Source organism: Ranitomeya variabilis, chromosome 6 (assembly GCF_051348905.1).
Source record: "Ranitomeya variabilis isolate aRanVar5 chromosome 6, aRanVar5.hap1, whole genome shotgun sequence".
Classification (NCBI taxonomy): Eukaryota; Metazoa; Chordata; class Amphibia; order Anura; family Dendrobatidae; genus Ranitomeya; species Ranitomeya variabilis.
In genome coordinates, this window is record NC_135237.1 from 317659829 (window position 1) to 317680103 (window position 20275).

The 20275-nt window shown below is 41.7% G+C and overlaps 1 protein-coding gene across 2 annotated transcripts in view; it reads right to left on the reverse strand.

Annotated features, from left to right (window-relative positions):
- Window positions 1-20275, reverse strand: part of PIGN (phosphatidylinositol glycan anchor biosynthesis class N) — a 477253-nt gene that overhangs the window by 415104 nt on the left and 41874 nt on the right. For both annotated transcript variants that reach the window (XM_077269733.1, XM_077269734.1), the window contains exons 4-8: window positions 19448-19546; window positions 18168-18274; window positions 17307-17431; window positions 12328-12458; window positions 9366-9473 (exon numbers count right to left, since the gene is read on the reverse strand). In XM_077269733.1, the coding sequence (XP_077125848.1) occupies window positions 9366-9473; window positions 12328-12458; window positions 17307-17431; window positions 18168-18274; window positions 19448-19546 (570 nt within the window). The remainder of the gene's footprint in view (window positions 1-9365; window positions 9474-12327; window positions 12459-17306; window positions 17432-18167; window positions 18275-19447; window positions 19547-20275) is intronic.

Below are 20275 nucleotides of genomic sequence, written 5' to 3' on the forward strand. Positions count from 1 at the left end.
TTCTTGATAATACACAGTGGACCTACACCAGCAGATGACATGGCTCCCAAAACCATCATCGATTGTAGATACTTCAAGTATTGAATGCATTTACTGAACATACATTTCAGTAGGCCAACAGTCCGCATTTTAAAATCATTTTTTCAAGCTGGGATTATAAAGTATTCTAATTTACTAAGATAATGACTTTTGGGTTTTCATTGGCTGTAAGCCATAATCATCAACATTAACAGAAATAAACACTTGAAATAGATCACTCTGTTTGTAATGACTCTATAGAATATGTGAGTTTCACTTTTTGATTATATTCTAATTTTGTGAGATGCACCTGTATAAGCAAAGAAATCCTAAAGCAAACAGTGTTTTCTATAGTTCATGTTTTATGATTTTTTTTTAAATCCACTCAGTAGACAAGTCAGATTTTATGGTAACTAATCTCTTTTTCTGACTACAATGTCTTTTAGTGCTTATTTTTTCTTCCATTTGGAGGATTATAAGGTTTCAATAATGATTCAGTATATACACCGTGTTCCAAATTATTATGCAAATTGGATTTAAGTGTAAAAGATTTAATTGATTTGTTTTTCAAATAAGCTCATGGATGGTGTTGTGTCTCAGGGCTCAATGGATCACTGAAATCAATCTTAAACACATGTGATAATTAGTTTTCCAGGTGATTCTAATTAAAGGAAAACTACTTAAAAATGATGTTTAACAGGATCTCTCTGCTGCCGAAAAGCATTAAATAGTGCAATGCCTTGGTCAAGAGAGGAAAACATTCGATATTTCCCGAAAACTTAAGCGTGATCATCGTGCTGTTAAAGAGATTTGTGTATGATTCTGAGCACAGACGCGTTTGTGCTGATAAATGCAGAATGAGGAAGGTTTCTGCCAGGCAAGTTCATCGGATTAAGAGAGCAGCTGCTAAAAAGCCATTACAAACCAGCAAACAGATATTTGAAGTTGCTGGTGCCTCTGGAGTCCCTCGAACCTCAAAGTGTAGCATCCTTCAAAGGCTTGCAGAGGTGCATAAACCTACTATTTGGCTACCCCTAAACAGTGTTCACAAGCAAACGGTTGCAGTGGGCCCAGACATACATGAAGACCAATTTTCAAACAGTCTTGTTCACTGATGAGTGTCGAGCAACCCTGGATGGTCCAGATGGATGAGTAGTGGATGGTTGGTGGATGGCCACCATGTCCCAACACGGCTGCGACATCAGCAAGGAGGTGGAGGAGTCATGTTTTGGGCCGCAATCATAAGGAAACAGCTGGTAGGGCCCTATAAAATTCCTGAAGGTGTGAAAATTACCTCTGCAAAGTACATAGAGTTTCTGACTGACATGGTATAAAAAGCAGAAACGTGCCTTCAGGAGCAAAATCATCTTCATGCATGACAATGCACCATCTCATGCTGCAAAGAATACCTCTGAGTCATTGGCTGAGATAAACTCATGGTGTGGCCACCATCTTCCCCTGACCTCAACCCTATAGAGAACCTTTGGAGTATCATCAAGCAAAATATCTCTGAGGGTGGGAGGCAGTTCACATCAAAACAGCAGCTCTGGGAGGCTATTCTGACTTCATGCAAAGAAATACAAGCAGAAACTCTACCAAAGCTCACAAGTTCAATGGATGCAAGAATTGTGAAGGTGATATCAAAGAAGGGGTCCTATGTTAACATGTAACTTGGCCTGATAGGATGTTTTGGAGTTAAATAGCTTTTTTTGTTCAGTGAATGTGACCTCCTAATGCTGCAAATTCCACAAATGAGCATTTTCAGTTCTTAAAACATATCAAATGTTTAGATATTCTGCTGTGCCTAATAATTTGGAACGGTGCATTTTGAGTTTTTATTCATTTTGGAGATGATGCTGTTATCATTCGGAGGTTTATTCAATAAAATTCGATGTATACTCTAACGGGTGATGACTTTTATTAGACTGACTGCCATTTGCACCGACCATTTAGGAAAATCCAAGAAAAATATAATTTGCATAATAATTTGGAACATCGTGTAATTATAGACGAAGCAATGGTCAATGTTACCGCCTTAGCGTGCTGCTATGATAGTGTGGCACGCTGGCTCAGTTATTTTGTATTAGGGGGCCAAACTATAGACAATCAATAATTATTAATGAAATTTATTTGCATATGAAAATACTCAGTATTTAGTATACGCACTACGTAATGCAAACTACACACACTTATGTACCTTATCATGCTATCAGTGAGATTATTAATGGTTGTCTAAGGAATGTTCTGCCATAGTGAATGCACTTGGGCACACTAATTAGCGAAATCCACCGTTGGCAGCTCCCTTTGCATTTAACAACAAATTAAGTTCCAGATTTACTCAACGGGAGACAAGTCTGAAGACGCTGCAAGCCATGATAGCATGATTTGACCGAGCAGGCTGCTCACAGTAGCATGAGAAAAAATGCGTTTCATATTCCCTCATGAACGCCTCTTCATGGAATTACCCAATTGGTCTACAGACCAATCTCTTCTGGCTGTCACTGCGTCCAAGACAAAAGTGTGACTCATAGCCAAAGGGAACAGACCTGAATTCTAGCCTCCATATCAGTCTTGCTATGCTCCTTAATTGCCTATGATAATGGTGGAGTGATATCATTGGAACACCTTTAGTTTAACATCTGGCTTGAAGTTCAATGTCATGCAAATACCCTTTAATGGTTTGTGTAGATGCAGTTTAACTCCTTAGACTTCAGTTGCAGTACAGAATGGATCAGTATGCACCTGTTACAGGGTTACCGCAACAGAGAGGAGCCAGAAGGCCACAGAGTCTGACTGCTCCTACTCCTGCGCTGAAAAGATGCACTTCTTCTACTTTTTAAATGGCGTTAATTTCTTTTGGCAGGACAGCGATTAATCAGCCATGTTGGAGACTCAGGGAGTATGGGCTCTCCGCTGAGCTCGGTTAGCCACTCCCATCCCCTTTGTAATTTGGATCCTGATTCAAACCCATGTCAGAGCTAGCTTTTGCTGCATGGAGAAGTGTTTATCTGAGGAGGAGTTTTGGAGGAGATATCTGTGACTGTCCTGCCCATTTGAATAGAAGGCAATATGGTTCGTATTTATGCTGTGCTATAGCACCATCTAGGGGTGGCTGAGTTTATAACCTGTGCCTTTAGCAGCAAGTGGAGTATTGCATTGTGGGTTAAACCAAGGCATGTTGGGAAGAGGAAGCTCCATTTTCTTCTGTGAACTTCTTGGGAACACGTTTATCTACCCTCCTGTAACTTGAGTTTGCTATCCTGGTAAAGCATATCTGGCAAGATTAATATCTTTGTTCTTGCAATACAATATTGTACAGAAATGTGATTAACTGTATAGCAGCCAGTACAGAGGAGATCTGATTATTAGATAACTGTGTATTTCCATGTTCAAGTTTGCATCATACTGTATACTTCTGTTTATTGTAAAGTGACAGCTGTGTGATTATTTGCCCAATACTTACCTATGTTGTTTGTATTCTTATAGTTTTACCGCATGTTCTATACCTTGTGAGGTACCAAGGGGAGAAGTACTAGAAAACAGATATGTTTCTCCCCGTTTCATTTCATATGTCTCCCAGTATTAATTGTGAAGCTGTTTATTTCACTGTAATCCGGTCCTGGTTTCTTTAGTGATCAGCGTGGAAAGGACTGGTGCTTCCCCTCCACACATGCAGTCCAGGTTTTGGTCTCCTGACTGCTTCAGCTGATATAATCAGGAGTTGCTGGGATCTCACTCTCTCATCTGCTGGTCTGGGAAGCTGACACAGTAAGGCTGCATGAACTTCTCTATTATTGTTGTGTAGGTTTATTTTGTAGTTAGAAACTTATTGTTAGTTAGTGGCCAGACGGCCTTAGATATTTTATTTCATGTTTGGCACGTGTAACATTGTACGACAAGTGTGTACAATAAATACGCCTGGTGCATACCTGTGTGGAACTCTCTAGCCTGCTACTGTCCGTTGTGACTCCATAGCCACCTGCTTGGGCCAAAGCAAAGATCCCTGCTGAGCTATATTCCCACAACCTGTTAACCAATAAACAAGTTAAAATACAGGGAACGTTCTGCTTATTTGGAAGACAGAAGTGGTTTATGCTGTATGTCAGATTGTACACCGTTTCAATGTGCATGAAGACAGAACAGTGACTGTTGTGAGGTTTGTATGTGTGATAATTCCCTTCCCTCCTCTTACTTTGGTTATTCCCCTGTCCCCCACTCCCCGATAAATTCCTGTGTTATCTGTGAGTGAATTTTTGTATGCTTGCTATTTTCAGTTACCCTTGTTTGTGTTGCCTTTTTCGTCGGGTTGGTGTACTGTGGTGCACAGTAGCATCCCTCTACCCTGGGTGGTGGAAGAGAACAGAAAGAGGGCTGATTCAGGAGAAAAGGCAAGGGTGGTGGTCCCAGCACATTCTCCTTCAGAAGTATCACAGGGAATAGGGCGAGCTAGGGCTCCCCCTATTGGTAGGGACAAGGAAGAAGCCCCTGGTCCCGTGTCACCCGACAGCTGAGTCATGACAGATCCATTCTTTGAAGCAGACGAGACTACGTGAGCAAAGGAAGCTGCCAGCGGTGGATTTTGATGATCTGCATATCCAAGTGCATTTAGTTACATAGTTATTAAGGTTGAAGGAAGACTTTAAGTCCATCTAGTTCAACCCATAGCCTAACCTAACATGCCCTAACATGTTTATCCAGAGGGAGGCAAAAAAAAACCATGTGGCAAAGAGTAAGCTCCACATTGGGGGAAAAAAAATTCCTTCCCGACTCCACATACGGCAATCAGACTAGTTCCCTGGATCAACGCCCTATCAAGGAATCTAGTGTAAATACCCTGTAACATTATACTTTTCAAGAAAGGCATCCAGTCCCCTCTTAAATTTTAGCAGTGAATCACTCATTACAACATCATACTGCAGAAAGTTCCATAGTCTCACTGCTCTTACAGTAAAGAATCCGCGTCTGTTATTATGCTTAAACCTTCTTTCCTCCAGACGTAGAGGATGCCCCCTTGTCCCTGTCTCAGGTCTATGATTAAAAAGATCATCAGAAAGGTCTTTGTACTGTCCCCTCATATATTTATACATTAAAATAAGATCACCCCTTAGTCTTCGTTTTTCCAAACTAAACAGCCCCAAGTGTAATAACCTATCTTGGTATTGCAGACCCCCCAGTCCTCTAATAACCTTGGTCGCTCTTCTCTGCACCCGCTCTAGTTCAGCTATGTCTTTCTTATACACCGGAGACCAGAACTGTGCACAGTATTCTAAGTGTGGTCGAACTAGTGACTTGTATAGAGGTAAAATTATGTTCTCCTCATGAGCATCTATGCCTCTTTTAATACATCCCATTATTTTATTTGCCTTTGTAGCAGCTGCCTGACACTGGCCACTGAATATGAGTTTGTCATCCACCCATACACCCAGGTCTTTTTCATTGACGGTTTTGCCCAGAGTTTTAGAATTAAGCACATAGTTATGCATCTTATTACTTCTACCCAAGTGCATGACCTTACATTTATCCCCATTAAAGCTCATTTGCCATTTATCAGCCCAAGCTTCTAGTTTACATAAATCATCCTGTAATATAAAATTGTCCTCCCCTGTATTGATTACCCTGCAGAGTTTAGTGTCATCTGCAAATATTGAAATTCTACTCTGAATGCCCCTTACAAGGTCATTAATAAATATGTTAAACAGAAGAGGGCCCAATACTGACCCCTGTGGTACCCCACTGCTAACCGCGACCCAGTCCGAGTGTGCTCCATTAATAACCATCCTTTGTTTCCTATCCCTGAGCCAGCTCTCAACCCACTTACACATATTTTCCCCTATCCCCATTATTCTCATTTTATGTATCAACCTTTTGTGTGGCACCGTATCAAAAGCTTTTGAAAAGTCCATATACACTACATCTACTGGGTTCCCTTGGTCCAGTCCGGAACTTACCTCTTCATAGAAGCTGATCAAATTAGTCTGACATGAACGGTCCCTAGTAAACCCGTGTTGATACTGGGTCATGAGGTTATTCCTCTTCAGATACTCCAGTATAGCATCCCTTAGAATGCCCTCCAGGATTTTACCCACAGTAGAGGTTAAGCTTACTGGCCTATAATTTCCGAGTTCAGTTTTTGTCCCCTTTTTGAATATTGGCACCACATTTGCTATACGCCAGTCCTGTGGTACAGACCCTGTTATTATGGACTCTTTAAAGATTAAAAATAATGGTCTATCAATGACTGTACTTAATTCCTGCAGTACTCGGGGGTGTATCCCATCCGGGCCCGAAGATTTATAAATTTTAGTGATTTTTAGACGCCGCCGTACTTCCTGCTGGGTTAAGCAGGTGACACTTAATGGGGAATTTTTGTTATCACTAGTCATTTTGTCTGCCATGGGATTTTCTTGTGTAAATACTGATGAAAAAAAGTCATTTAGCATATTGGCTTTTTCCTGATCCTCATCCACCATTTCCCCCAGACTATTTTTAAGGGGGCCAACACTTTCATTCTTTAGTTTCTTACTATTTATGTAGTTAAAGAATATTTTGGGATTTTTTTTCTACTCTCTCTAGCAATGAGTCTCTCTGTCTCAATTTTTGCTGCCTTGATTTGCTTTTTACAGAATTTATTTAATTTTTTGTATTTATTTAGTGCCTCATCACTACCTACTTCCTTTAATTCTCTAAATGCTTTCTTTTTGTCACTTATTACGCCCCTTACAGCTCTATTTAGCCATATTGGTTTCCTCCTATTTCTAGTATGTTTATTCCCATACGGTATATACTGTCCACAGGTCCTATCCAGGATGCTAATAAACGTCTCCCATTTTCTTTGTGTATTTTTATGTCTCAGGATATAATCCCAGTTAATTGCACCAAGATCATCTCTCATCTGTTGGAAATTTGCCCTCCTGAAGTTTAGTGTCCTTGTCACCCCTCTACTACACGTCTTATTAAAGGATACATGAAAACTTATTATTTTGTGATCACTATTCCCCAAGTGACCCCAACCCTTATATTTGATATGCGGTCTGGCCTGTTGGTTAGTATTAGGTCTAGCAGTGCCCCCCTTCTTGTTGGGTCCTGAACCAGTTGTGAAAGGTAATTGTCTCTCATAGTTGTCAAAAACCGATTACCTTTGCTGGAACTGCAGATTTCCGTTCCCCAATCTATTTAAGGGTAGTTGAAGTCCCCCATAATAATGACTTCTCCTTGAGTCGCAGCTTCATCTATTTGCTTTACGAGGATATTCTCCATTGCTTCCATTATTTTTGGAGATTTATAACAAACCCCTATCAGTAATTTATTATTTTTTCCCCCTCCCCTTATCTCCACCCACAGGGACTCTACATTTTCATTAAATTCACCTATATTATCATGCCGGATGGGTTTTAAGGACGATTTTACATACAGACACACCCCTCCCCCTCGCTTATCTGTTCGGTCATTTCTGAAAAGCCTATAGCCCTGCAAGTTAACAGCCCAGTCATGGCTCTCATCCAGCCATGTTTCAGATATCCCCACCATGTCATAATTATGCTCCAACAACATTAATTCTAATTCGTCCATTTTGTTGGCGAGGCTTCTGGCATTAGTATACATGCACTTGATGTTCCTCTCTGTACCTCTATTCTTTCTTAAATTATTAACTGTTCTAACCCCACCCCCCATGCCACCGCCACCCCCAACTTCCTTATTTGTGCCCAGGTGTGCTCTATCTGCCCTATCTTCCCCCCCTATAATTTGAATACCCTCCCCCCCAATCCCTAGTTTAAACACTCCTCCAACCTTCTAGCCATTTTCTCCCCCAGCACAGCTGCACCTTCCCCATTGAGGTGCAGCCCATCCCTAGCGTAGAGCCTGTATCCCACTGAGAAGTCGGCCCAGTTCTGCAGGAACCCAAACCCCTCCTTCCTACACCAATTCTTGAGCCACTTATTAACCTCCCTAATCTCCCGTTGCCTCTCTGGCGTGGCACGTGGTACATGCAGTATTTCGGAAAATACCACGTTGGAGGTCCTTGCTTTCAGCTTGCAGCCTAATTCCCTGAAATCATCTTTAAGGACCTTCCACCTACCTCTAACTTTGTCATTTGTGCCAATGTGCACCATGACCGCTGGGTCCTCACCAGCCCCTCTCAGTAATCTGTCAACCCGATCAGCGATGTGTCGGACTCGAGCGCCAGGTAGGCAGCACACCGTCCGACGATCCCTGTCTTTGTGACAAATTGCCCTATCTGTTCCCCTAATAATTGAATCCCCCACTACCAGCACCTGTCTGGCCTGTACTGCTCTCCTATTTCCCTCCTTACTGTAGCAGTCACTCCTCCGGCTTTCAGAGGACATGCCTGGCTGCAGCAGTGCTACCCCTGTACTGGCACCCCCCTCATCTGCCAACTTAGCAAACTTATTGGGATGTGCCAGATCAGGACTAGCCTCCCTGGCACTCTTCCCTCTACCCCGCTTTCTGACTGTCACCCAGCTAGCTACTTCACTGTCCTGCAGCTCCATCCTACCATCCCCCCCATCTATCCCATTGAGCGTCTGCTCAGTGAGCAGAAGACTCCTCTCCATATTGTCTATGGATCTCAGTGTTGCCAGCTGCACATTTAGATCCAGAATCTGGGTTTCCAAATGCACAACGTGCTCACATCTCGCACAGCAGTATGCACCCTCGACCGGCTGATCAAGGACTGCATATATGTGGCAAGATGTGCACTGGATCGCATTAACAATAGTGGAGCACATTTCCTAATGGGGATTGCACCAGACAGAAACGTTAAATAAAAATAAATGCAAAGTGTTAATAAAATACAGACAGTAATTCCTCCCTTGGAAACTCCGATTCCAAAGTCACTGAATCACAAGTCACACTTACCGCCGTTCACACTTACGCTCAGGTCACACTCAGCTCGCTCACACTCGCTAAGCTGAAGATTTAAAGATTTTTATTTTTTTTTTCCCTTCAGCAACAATCCACCTTGCTGTTCAATGCTCTACCAAAAAGTGTGGTAGAACATTCTTCAGACAACTTTTAATCACCTCATTGATAGCAAGCGAAAGCGTGCAAGTCCTATTCGTGCTTGTGACGCTCATATTAAAAAGTGAATATAGCAAGATGTTTTGAAAATACTGGTTGCATATGTTTAACATGCCTACCTATCCAGTGGTTTTCATAATTCCAAGGCCTATCCTCCTTTGTATTGCAATTATTTTTGAGGAGTTTAAAATATACAAAAGTGCGTGAAGGTTTTTTAAGATGAAAGCTCAAACTAAAATAAATATAAAGGAGTCACTTATTATATTGAAAGATTTTCACTTCCTTTGCGCTTATTCGAGAGCTCATACCTGCTGCAACTTTGTCTGGTAGAAGATTTTCTCTTGCTTGATGTACTCCAGCTCCCCAAGCAACTAGTGGTGTCAAGGTTTCAGAATGATGACCAGCACCATGGGACCCTAGGAAAAAATAAAGACATCCAAAAGCTGCCAATCATTGGTGGTTTACCTATAACAGTTTAACCCCTTCTCAAATGTGATGTACTGGTGCCCATGTATAGAGCAGGCTCAAAAGCTGAGCTCATACACCATAACCAGAATGTGTTAGCTTTGATGCACAGCCAACATCTTGCTGCAACTGCAGCAACTGGAGCTCTCTCTGATTGCTGCTGTCTTAACCACTAAAATGCCACTGTGAATCACAGACAGAAGCATTTAAATAGGGCAATACGAGAATTTTATTTTGCATAGGAATTAATCTGCAAATTGCTTTGGGAATACAGGTCAGCTGACTACTTGTTGTACTTTATTCTCTAAAAAGTTTACAATAAAATGCAATAAAAATGTTTCGTACCCAAAAAAATAATGAATAAAACAATCAGCCTGCCAAGCAAAAAACAAGCCCTCTTATATCATCTATCGACAGGAAAGAAAAAAAAAAAAAAAGTTAAGGGTCTCCGAAAATGGCGACATTTTTCGGATGACACACTGATGGTAAAAACCGGCACACTGTTGACACATTGAAGGTAAAAACTGACACACGGAGGATAAAAACGGGCACATGGATGACACACTGATGGCAAAAATGGACATATGGATGATACACTGATCCAAAACACTGATGACCCCGGTACAGTTTTTTCACGTACGCGTTTAAACAACAGACGTGTGAAGGAGGACTTAGAGAAGGGAAACTAACAATTGCTGATGATTTCCCTAGCTTGAAATGCTGGAAAATAAACCTAACTCATATAATTATGATTTCCTTCTTCCAATGGCAAATAGAAGGAATATAAGGTTGTTAAGAAAATTGCGTTGGAGACTCTGAGGGATATGTAATAGCTACTGTATAAAGCTTTACACAGCAAAAAATAAACTAAATCCCTAAGGCCTCTTTCACACGTCCAGATAATTCCGGTACCGGAGTAATCGGTACCGGAGTTATCCGTGTCCGTGTGCTCACGTGGCACATCAGTGTGGCACACGTGCGGCATCCGTGTGCCGCCCGTGTGCCGCCTGAGGACCACAAGGACCGTGCAGGAGAGACAGCGCTACACTAAGCGCTGTCCCCCGCTGTGGTGCTGAAGGCGGCATTCATCTCTTCTCCCCGCAGGAGAGAAGAGTTGAAAGATCAAGTTTTTTTTTTCTTTTTTGTTAAAAATAAAGTTGCTGGGACCTCCCGCCTCCCATCCCCAGTGCGCCGCCCGGCCCCTGGCAGAAGAAATACTCATTCAGCTCCCGCGATGTCTCCTCTCTCCTTTCAGCGCCGGCAGCCTGTCCTGTGTGAGCGGTCACGTGGGAACGCTCATTACAGTGAGGAATATGCGCATATTCCCGGCAACTTTATTTTTAACGAAAATAAAAAAAACCAAAACTTGATCTTTCATCTCTTCTCTCCTGCGGGGGAGAAGAGATGAATGCCACCTTCAGCACCACAGCGGGGGGGACAGCGCTTACTGTAGCGCTATCTCTCATGCGGGCGGTACGTGCACACGGAGGAGAGTGCACACTGTTCTCCGTGTGCACGTCTGCAGGACATATTGCTGTACGTGCTGCTGGAGAAACACAGACATGTCTCCGTGTTTTGCACACGGACACACGGTCCGTGAAAACACGGAGACATGTGCATAGACCCATTCATTTGAATGGGTCTACGTGTGTCAGTGTCTCCGGTACATGAGAAAACTGTCACTACACGTACCGGAGACACTGACGTGTGAAAGAGGCCTTAAAGGGTTACACCCAACTTTGCAAGTTTTCACCAATTCACATGATAGGAGACAACAATGTAATATTTACTTTGTGGTCGCACTCCCACTGATCTCAAGATCAAAGCTATGCACTGCCCCGTGAGAGAGAAGAGGGACATGGGACACTGCTCCACTTATTTTCTACGGCCCCGATTCATCAAAGTAATTTCAATAGAATTCTGGCGTAAAATTGCTATGAAAAGTCGTGAAATTTCAAAGTTTTCAAAACAGCTTCTTCCATAATGGGCACAACTGGAAAGGATGGGGTCGCATGTGAGTGTAACGCCACAGCTTGTTTAATTCATGTTGAGCTGTGGTGTTCCTTACGCCAGAAATCTTACTCCAGTCTGAGATTGGGGTAAGGTGTGTGGTGAGACGCACAACTCTAGTCAGATGCTCCTGATTCATTAAGAGATTGCCTACAAAAATGTAAAGAGTAGAACAGCCATAGTAAAAATTTTACCGTGGCCGCTCTATTCCTGACATTTTTGTAGGCAACTTGTTTCTGTCAAGAGGGCCTTTATATTATATGGTTAATTGTAGGTTTTCATGATTCATTAAGAAGCGTACACCTCGTAATGAATCAGAAATATTTGACTTTAACAAGCCGCCTGAGAAAAATAGCCAGTCTTGATGAATCAGGGCTTATGTGTCTACAGGAGGTAGTCAAATATAGCGCTTCTATTGATAGATAAGTTTCAATTATGGGATTAATCCTTTAAAATAAAACATATACAGCTAGGAAATGTTATATATGGCACCTGTTATCAGATATACAATAATCCACGTTATATTGACTAAAAAAAATATGTTATCCACTTCTCTCTTGAATTGTCCTACAAGTTGCGCTGACCATGGGGACTTCTACAATGCAGCTTTCTTTGCTGGACAGATATTCCCTGATAAGCGTCCACAATCAGTATCGCAGATATCACACAGATCGAGATACTTATTTATGGACAATTCTCATGTGACTGCTTTTTTTTTTTTCCTTTACAAAGGGGATGATACAAAGCATTGCAGAAAATACAGAATAATACATAGCCATTCACAGATTTACTCACCCCAGTCTGTCATGCCGTGGTCAGAGGTGAAGATGAAAGCTGTTTTATCATCATTTCCATAAAAGTCTTCAATCAGGGTTACCATCTCTTTGACTCCTTCATCAACTTTCTTCACATTGTCTTTGTACTCGCTTTTTGGGAATGGATGAGAAACACACTCATTGTAATGATAAGCAGCACAGAAATGAAAAAAAAGAGAAGAAAGTGCAATAGGTTCCATTTTCCCATACACATTTGGAAAGAAAGCTAGTTATTAATTTTCTGTCTCATGGAGAGATCTGACAATGTCTGAAGAAGCGAGTGACCTTCACGTCACATTCATTCGCCTGGGACCATTTCATTTCATGAACAATGCAGCTAAGTCTCCAGAGGAACAAACACCTCGTACTATAGATCTGGGGGAAAACACAACGTAATGTACAGATGTTCTGAAGATTTCATGCATTTCTGAAAAAGCACTGAAGAAAATTATTTAAGGAACTTTTATGACATAAAAGAGCTATTCCAGGAGGCCCCATAGACTGAGGCCATGATAACTTTGCTTACTGATGATGGTAAAGTATTTTATTCAAACAGTGGGTATAATCTATATATATAATTGTCTAAGGGGTACTTCCGTCTTTCTGTCCGCAACTTCCGCAACAGAAATCCCACATCGCTGATTGGTCTCGCCAGCTGCCTGTCATGGCTGCCGCGACCAATCAGCGACGGGCACAGTCCGATTAATCCCTCCCTACTCCCCAGCAGTCAGTGACCGGCGCCCGCTCCATACTCCCCGCAGTCACCGTTCACACAGGGTTAATGCCAGCGGTAACGGACCGCATTATGCCGCGGGTAACACACTCCGTTACCGCTGCTATTAACCCTGTGTGTCCCCAACTTTTTACTATTGATGCTGCCTATGCAGCATCAATTGTAAAAAAGATCTAAGGTTAAAAATAATAAAAAAACAAAAAACCTGCTATTCTCACCTTCCATCGTACGACGATGCGCTCGCACCTGCCGCCATCTTCCGTTCCCAGAGATGCATTGCGAAATTACCCAGAACACTTAGCGGTCTTCTGGGTAATTGTGCAATGCATTCTGGGAACGGAAGATGGCGGCAGCCGCGCGCTTATCGCCAGAGCTTCGCTGGATCCCGGCGGGTGAGTATATAACTATTTTTTATTTTAATTATTTTTTTTTACCAGGGATATGTGCCCACACTGCTAAATACTGCGTGGCCTGTGTTATATACCGCGTGGCTGCTATATACTACATGGGCACTCATATACTGCGTGGGCTGTGTTATATACTGCGTGGCTGCTATATACTACATGGGCACTGTTAGATACTGCATGGGCTGTGTTATATACTGCGTGGGCTGTGCTATATACTACGTGCCATGTGTTATATACTGCGTGGGCTGTGTTATATACTGCGTGGCTGCTATATACTACATGGGCACTGTTATATACTGCATGGGCTGTGTTATATACTGCGTGCACTCTTTGCGACAATATTATGCTTCAAGTGAAAAATGTGTTTATTACAGGTGAAGAGGCGACAAGTACAAGACGTTTCGGCCACTCTGTGGCCTTGATCACTGAGTCGCGTAATGGAGGTGCGTCGCTAGGTCATGCTTGTACGTCCCGGATAGAAATGGGCTAGGTATGGCACATATAACCACAGTTGGAATACAGCTAGTGCTGGAGCCACAAGGGGAGGTGGAGAGTGTTCGTTAAGCCGATTGACAGGGCTGCACAAGCCTAGACAATGTGTGTGCCAATGGCGGCAGAGTCCGGTACGGTACGCAGAATGACGTTGGTGGTGGAGTGGGAGGGCTGGCACAACCGGCTATCTACGGCTAAGGCACGGTTGTGCCAGCTCTCCCACTCCACCACCAACGTCATTCTGCGTACCGTACCCTGTCAATCGGCTTAACGAACACTCTCCACCTCCCCTTGTGGCTCCAGCACTAGCTGTATTCCAACTGTGGTTATATGTGCCATACCTAGCCCATTTCTATCTGGGACGTACAAGCATGACCTAGCGACGCACCTCCATTACGCGACTCAGTGATCAAGGCCACAGAGTGGCCGAAACGTCTTGTACTTGTCGCCTCTTCACCTGTAATAAACACATTTTTCACTTGAAGCATAATATTGTCGCAAAGAGTGCAGTGATTATAGACTTGTACATATTGATGGGATTAATTTCTGTTCACTAGCACCTTACAATCCGATCTCAGTCGTGTGCTAGCCATTCCTATACTCGACATTATATACTGCGTGGGCTGTGCTATATACTACGTGCCCTGTGTTATATACTGCGTGGCCTGTGTTATATACTGCGTGGCTGCTATATACTGCGTGGGCTGTGTTATATAGTACGTGGGCTGTGTTATATACTGCGTGGCCTGTATTAATGCATCAGGTATTCTACAATATATATGTATGTATGTATATAGCAGCAACATAGTATATAGCACAGGCCACGTAGTATTTGTCTGCTATATACTACTTGGCTCCTATATACTACGTGGCCTGTGCTATATACTATGTGGCTGCTATATACATACATACATGCATATTCTAGAATACCTGATGCGTTAGAATCGGGCCACCATCTAGTATTTTATATGTTGTGTCTCACGCGCACACATCAAACTACCAAAGTAAGCAAAATGCACCAGAATTACGGTCCAAAATGTGCTAAAAAATGGTACAAAATGGGTGCAAAGAATTGGTGTAAAGTAATAGAATAAGGTAAGCTTACCAAGAGGTTTCATAAGGAGGAGAAAATATCTAAAATGTCTAGCAAGATGTAATAAGATTATCAGACGCCAATAAATTAGGCTCTGCCAGTCTTGTCTGGCTTTGCATCATCTAACTGGAACATCGTTATTAAAGTTCCCCCCTCCCACTGTTTCGTCTTATGGACCTATGTTTGGGTTTCATCCTGATGTGAATGACACTTGGGAATTTTGGATGACGGCATAGGAGATCATCCATAGCAGAGTACAAAGGTTATCTTAAAAAGAAAAGCTGAAAATGTACTACAGTACTACGAAAAAACCTTTACGAAAGATAAGAAAAAAAGTCAAACTTTATTTAACCCCTTCCGATTAGAACAATTTTTCTTTTTTGAACTTTAGATTTTTCATTCCCTTCTTAAAAGAACCATAACCTTTTTATTTTTCCAACAACATAGCCATGAGGGCTTGCTTTTGTGGCACATGTGAGGATAGGGGTGGTGTGTGTGCTCACATTTTTTAGGCAGGTGTGAAAAAAATGCTCTAAAAAAATTGAACTGTTAATACTTTATTTTTCATCTATTAACAAAATGCAAAGTGGATGAACAAAAGGAGAGGTCACACCAAATATTGATTAGATTTAGATTTCTCTATTGCTCACTCACTTTTTGGAAATAGATAAAATATTAGAACTTCTATGGCAATTCTGTCATTCTTATTCATTTATTTTTCTTTATGGCGTTTCAAGTATGTGTTAAATAATCATATTTTTGATGGATACTTTTATGGACATCATGACATCAAATACACAGATGACCATCTTTCATGGTAACCAATCAGCAGCATGCAGTAGCATCAGAAGAATCAGGGGTGTGGGCAACATAATGGACCCTCTAGATGGACATATTAAATGCTTCTGTTGGAAATTGACAGTGGCTCCTAAGTGGTTAAACAGCATTTGTCGGAGCTAGCTCCAGTCATTACTGCTAGATGTAGGTAATAGACGTAACACACAGCCAGCACCCACATTGCATGGAGCGGGCTCAGCTCCCGATCCTACACCATACATCCACGCCTGACAAGTAACATAAAAGCTTCATACAAGTTGGGAAGGAGTCAAAAGATTAGCTTCGCTATCAATCTATTACCTGCTGCATTGCCAGGAAAATAAAAATTTGATAATTGATTTGAAAATTGATTTAATTTGATGATAGCATGCTCTGGTGCTAACCGAGTGTTTTTGGCATACCTGAAAAATATATTCGATCCCCCGTGCCTGCATCGTGGGCGTTTGACACCAACAACACATTGCCTGTTTGTAAGGCCTCTTTCACACATCTGTTTTTTAGAATCAGTCACAATCCGTCAAAGTCTTGAAAAGACTGATCCTGTAGCAACTGTAAAAAACGGATGCACTGGATCCGTTTTTTGAAGAGAGAGAGAGGTCAGCGACGGATCCTGCGTCCATTGGCTTCCATTATAGCCAACGACGGACAGCACTGGCTCCGTCGCTGGGCGATTTTACGACGTACACAGAAAATGTTTCTATGTGCGTTGTTTCCGCCCGACGGACACAGAATTTGCAACGGATCCGTCGTACGACGGATGAAACGGAAGGCCATCCGTCACAATCTGTCGCTAATACAAGTCTATGAGAAAAAAACGGATCCATAAGCAGCATTTGCTGGATCCGTTTTTTTTCACAAAACAATGGATTTGGATGGAAACAAAAAGGCTGAAGTGTGAAAGAGGCCTTAGCCAATCCCTGCATGTGCTGCGGCTGTTGAACAGCACCGATAGATGCAAGCGCCGGGACTCGAACATATTATTCGAGCGCGCCAAGGTCGCTCGGTTAGCACCCGAGCATGCGCGGATAACACCTTATCCTGGCACGGTTGCTCATCAATAATGACAATGCATGAAGTTGGCAAATAATTTTGGATGAAGTGTAATAATAATAATCTTTAATAATAATAATCTTCATTTTTATATAGCGCTAACATATTCCGCAGCGCTTTACAGTTTTGCACGTTTCTGCAAGTGTAACCCCCATATTACCAAGTGATACATCTTCACTAGGATAATTCATTACTATATGATCTCTGTAATTCTCACGATCCATTCACAGCTGTGGTGCAGAAAAATTACAGTGCTCATCATTTCTTACTAATCTGTCATTTGTGTTGTATAGTTACTAACGTCATTATAGTCAGATTATTTTCCAGGGCACATACTAAGTACATACCGTGAACCTGGGCGGTGAGCATGCCCATTGGTATCCAATCCAAGGAGATGAAGAAAGAAAACTACTTTCTCTTCATTAAGCATGTGCATCATGGTTTGGTTCCTTTGAGCAGACCTGAAGAAAGACTAAAAGGGACATTTTCTTTGAATGTCTGCATTTTACATGGCTACATTATTCATCTAAAATAATAATATAGAATAGTTTTGATATCAAATCTTGACAGATCTATAATGTTGATAAACACAGGGTGGGGACACCACAAGCACCCTATCCAGCACTCTTTCTATTCAAGGTAAAAGCCCTATTATTTACTCATTGCCCTTAGCAGGACTATATATACTTTTTTATGTGGTTCGATACTGTGCATGACAGACAGCCACATGACTTTATATCTCAGGTTGGATTAATAGGATTATTTGTATGTGGTGTATTAATGGAAGGCGGATATAGGGATAAAAACTTATATTATTAATTGTATAATTTTGAGAGTCTAATTGGATTGTTATATCCCTAACGTTGATTGTGATATACTACCACTTTGTGTATTATCAACAATATCAGCCATATAGATGCTCGTGGTCCTCTTTTGAGTGTATCCACACAGGGCTTTCTTTGATGATTTGGCAATTTGTGGTGTTCCCTACGGCATTACTTGCTTTTTTACTTTTTAAATGTTGTTTTAACATTGTTTATAATAAAAATTGTTTTAGGTTGTTATATATGGGATCGCTTCCTATTTTCCACATTTATTTACATGTGGGAATGGTAGTCTTAGATCTATAATGTGTATCCTATTTGGGTTACTATATCTACCATTTTTCTAGAACCCTTTGTGTGATAATTCTGAATATATAGACGCACCTTCACTTGGTCAAAAACCCAGGTATCCAATATGGTTGCATCTTCAGATGCAAAGTCTTCATTTTCTGCCAAGTAACAGTGTGTAAAAACATGGTCGCCACTAGCGCCTGAAAATAGGTAAAGAAAAAGCTAGAAAGTTTTCACGTACTACACAGCTTCAGTTTTTAACAATTTCATGATGGCTTTGATAGAGCTATACAGTAGACCGTTTTTATAACATATGAATTGAGTAATGATTTTATTAATTTTACAAATTATCTATTGGGTAAAAAAAGCACAACAAACTGAACAATGATGTCCATGAATAAAATCAGAGCTATAAAGAGGACCTGTCGTGTGCTCAAAAAAATGAGCCAACTTGTAAAAATCCCTGAGCGCTCCCAAATCATGTACACTTTTCAGTTTTGCACTGTTACTTCATTGATGAGATATTCACATTTGTTGCTTTAGGAGCACACTACTTGTAGACCAACTGGGCATTTCTTCACCATCTTCTCTGGGTGTGTGCCTTTTCATACCTCTCTCTCAGATACTGGACTAAATGAAAATTAACTCATTGGGGCCAAATACTTGTCCACTACTAGAACAACCCCTTATTGATCAAAATGTTTGGCCCCCATAAAATAAAGCCTGTACTCACCTCCCGTGGCGGCACAGTTCCCGCAGTGACCGCACTTGCTCTTCCGGGGCTCCTGTGCAGTTGTGGCACATGACACCGGCCCTACCTTTTGACAAATCAAACATGAAGAGGCATTTCAGGTTGTAGCTGATCTCGCTCTTCCTCTTCCTGCTCAATTTGACGAAAGCAGGGACAGTGACGCCACGTTGATTGGGCACCGGCGTCACATGTCACAAAAACAGCATGGGAGTCCCGGGAGACTGAGTGCTGACACCGTGGGAACGGCGCCAGCATGGGAAAGGAGTAAAGGCTTTATTATTTTATGGGTCCAAGCAAGGGGTATGAGAAGAAGTTGTCCAAGTAGTGGACAACTTCATTAATTGCTGATTTCTCAGCACTTATCTGCAGCCACTATTGCACTGTGAGTCCAGTTCAACACAAAAAAGGACCTCTTTAAATCAAATTGAGATCTGGTTGAGCCATGCATTAATTGATGTTTTGCCCATAGTGCTGAAAAAAATGAAGTGCTTCAAGCCAATAGTCTGATATTTCTGATTCATTCCTGCCATAGCATTTCTTTTCAACCTAGATCATGAATGGGTATTTTTAAAATGTACAATTCCCCCCTCTCCTATCTCCCCATATAGCCTAAAGTTCATACCTTTAGCAAACATGGGTAAGATATCTGGGCTACCCCAGCTCCAAGTGTAGGTACTCTCATTGAAGACAGAATCAAATTCTACTGGATTCTCCTTCCAGCCTATAGAATAATAATATTATAATAGAAATGTGATATACACAATTACCGTATATACATATTGTATATGAAATAAAAAGCTTAAGCTAAAATCAGCATTTTGGAAGCTCTGGTCTGGTTTCCTCAGTTTCCCACGGCCATCACTATGTAAATGTTAGGGATTATTGCAGCCTACAATTACTTCTGCACTAGCACTGCCTACATCATTCATCATACCACTTTCCAGCAGTGACGTACGGATTTTCATTTTTTGGAAAGGTCACGGGTTTCAGATGCAAGAGACATCATGACTATTATTTATAACTACATAACTCCAGACCTTTATCTTATTATATCACCAGCCTGTTATCACAGACACAAGTCGGTGGAGATTGGGAATAAAATCACGGTTAGAACTTTCCATTTGTCTGCTACAGAAAAGCACTGGTGTGCTAATGTATGGAAAGTATGCATGTTACTAAGAAAATAGTGGGGGATTACTCACTGAACAGATGCACTTGTTACACGGAGCCTACTAAATAGAAGCGATACAACCTAACAAGACACATCATGGCAACGCACCTGGTTTATCAATGGTGCCTGAAAGAGGGGAAAATACTATTTATTGCCCTTAGCAGCCAATGAGAAGTCAGCTTTCATGTTATAAAACTTCTCTGGTGAAATGACGGCTGCTGTGGTTCGTGAGGGCAACAAACGCAGTTTTTCTATTAGGCGGCATTGACAAATCTGCCA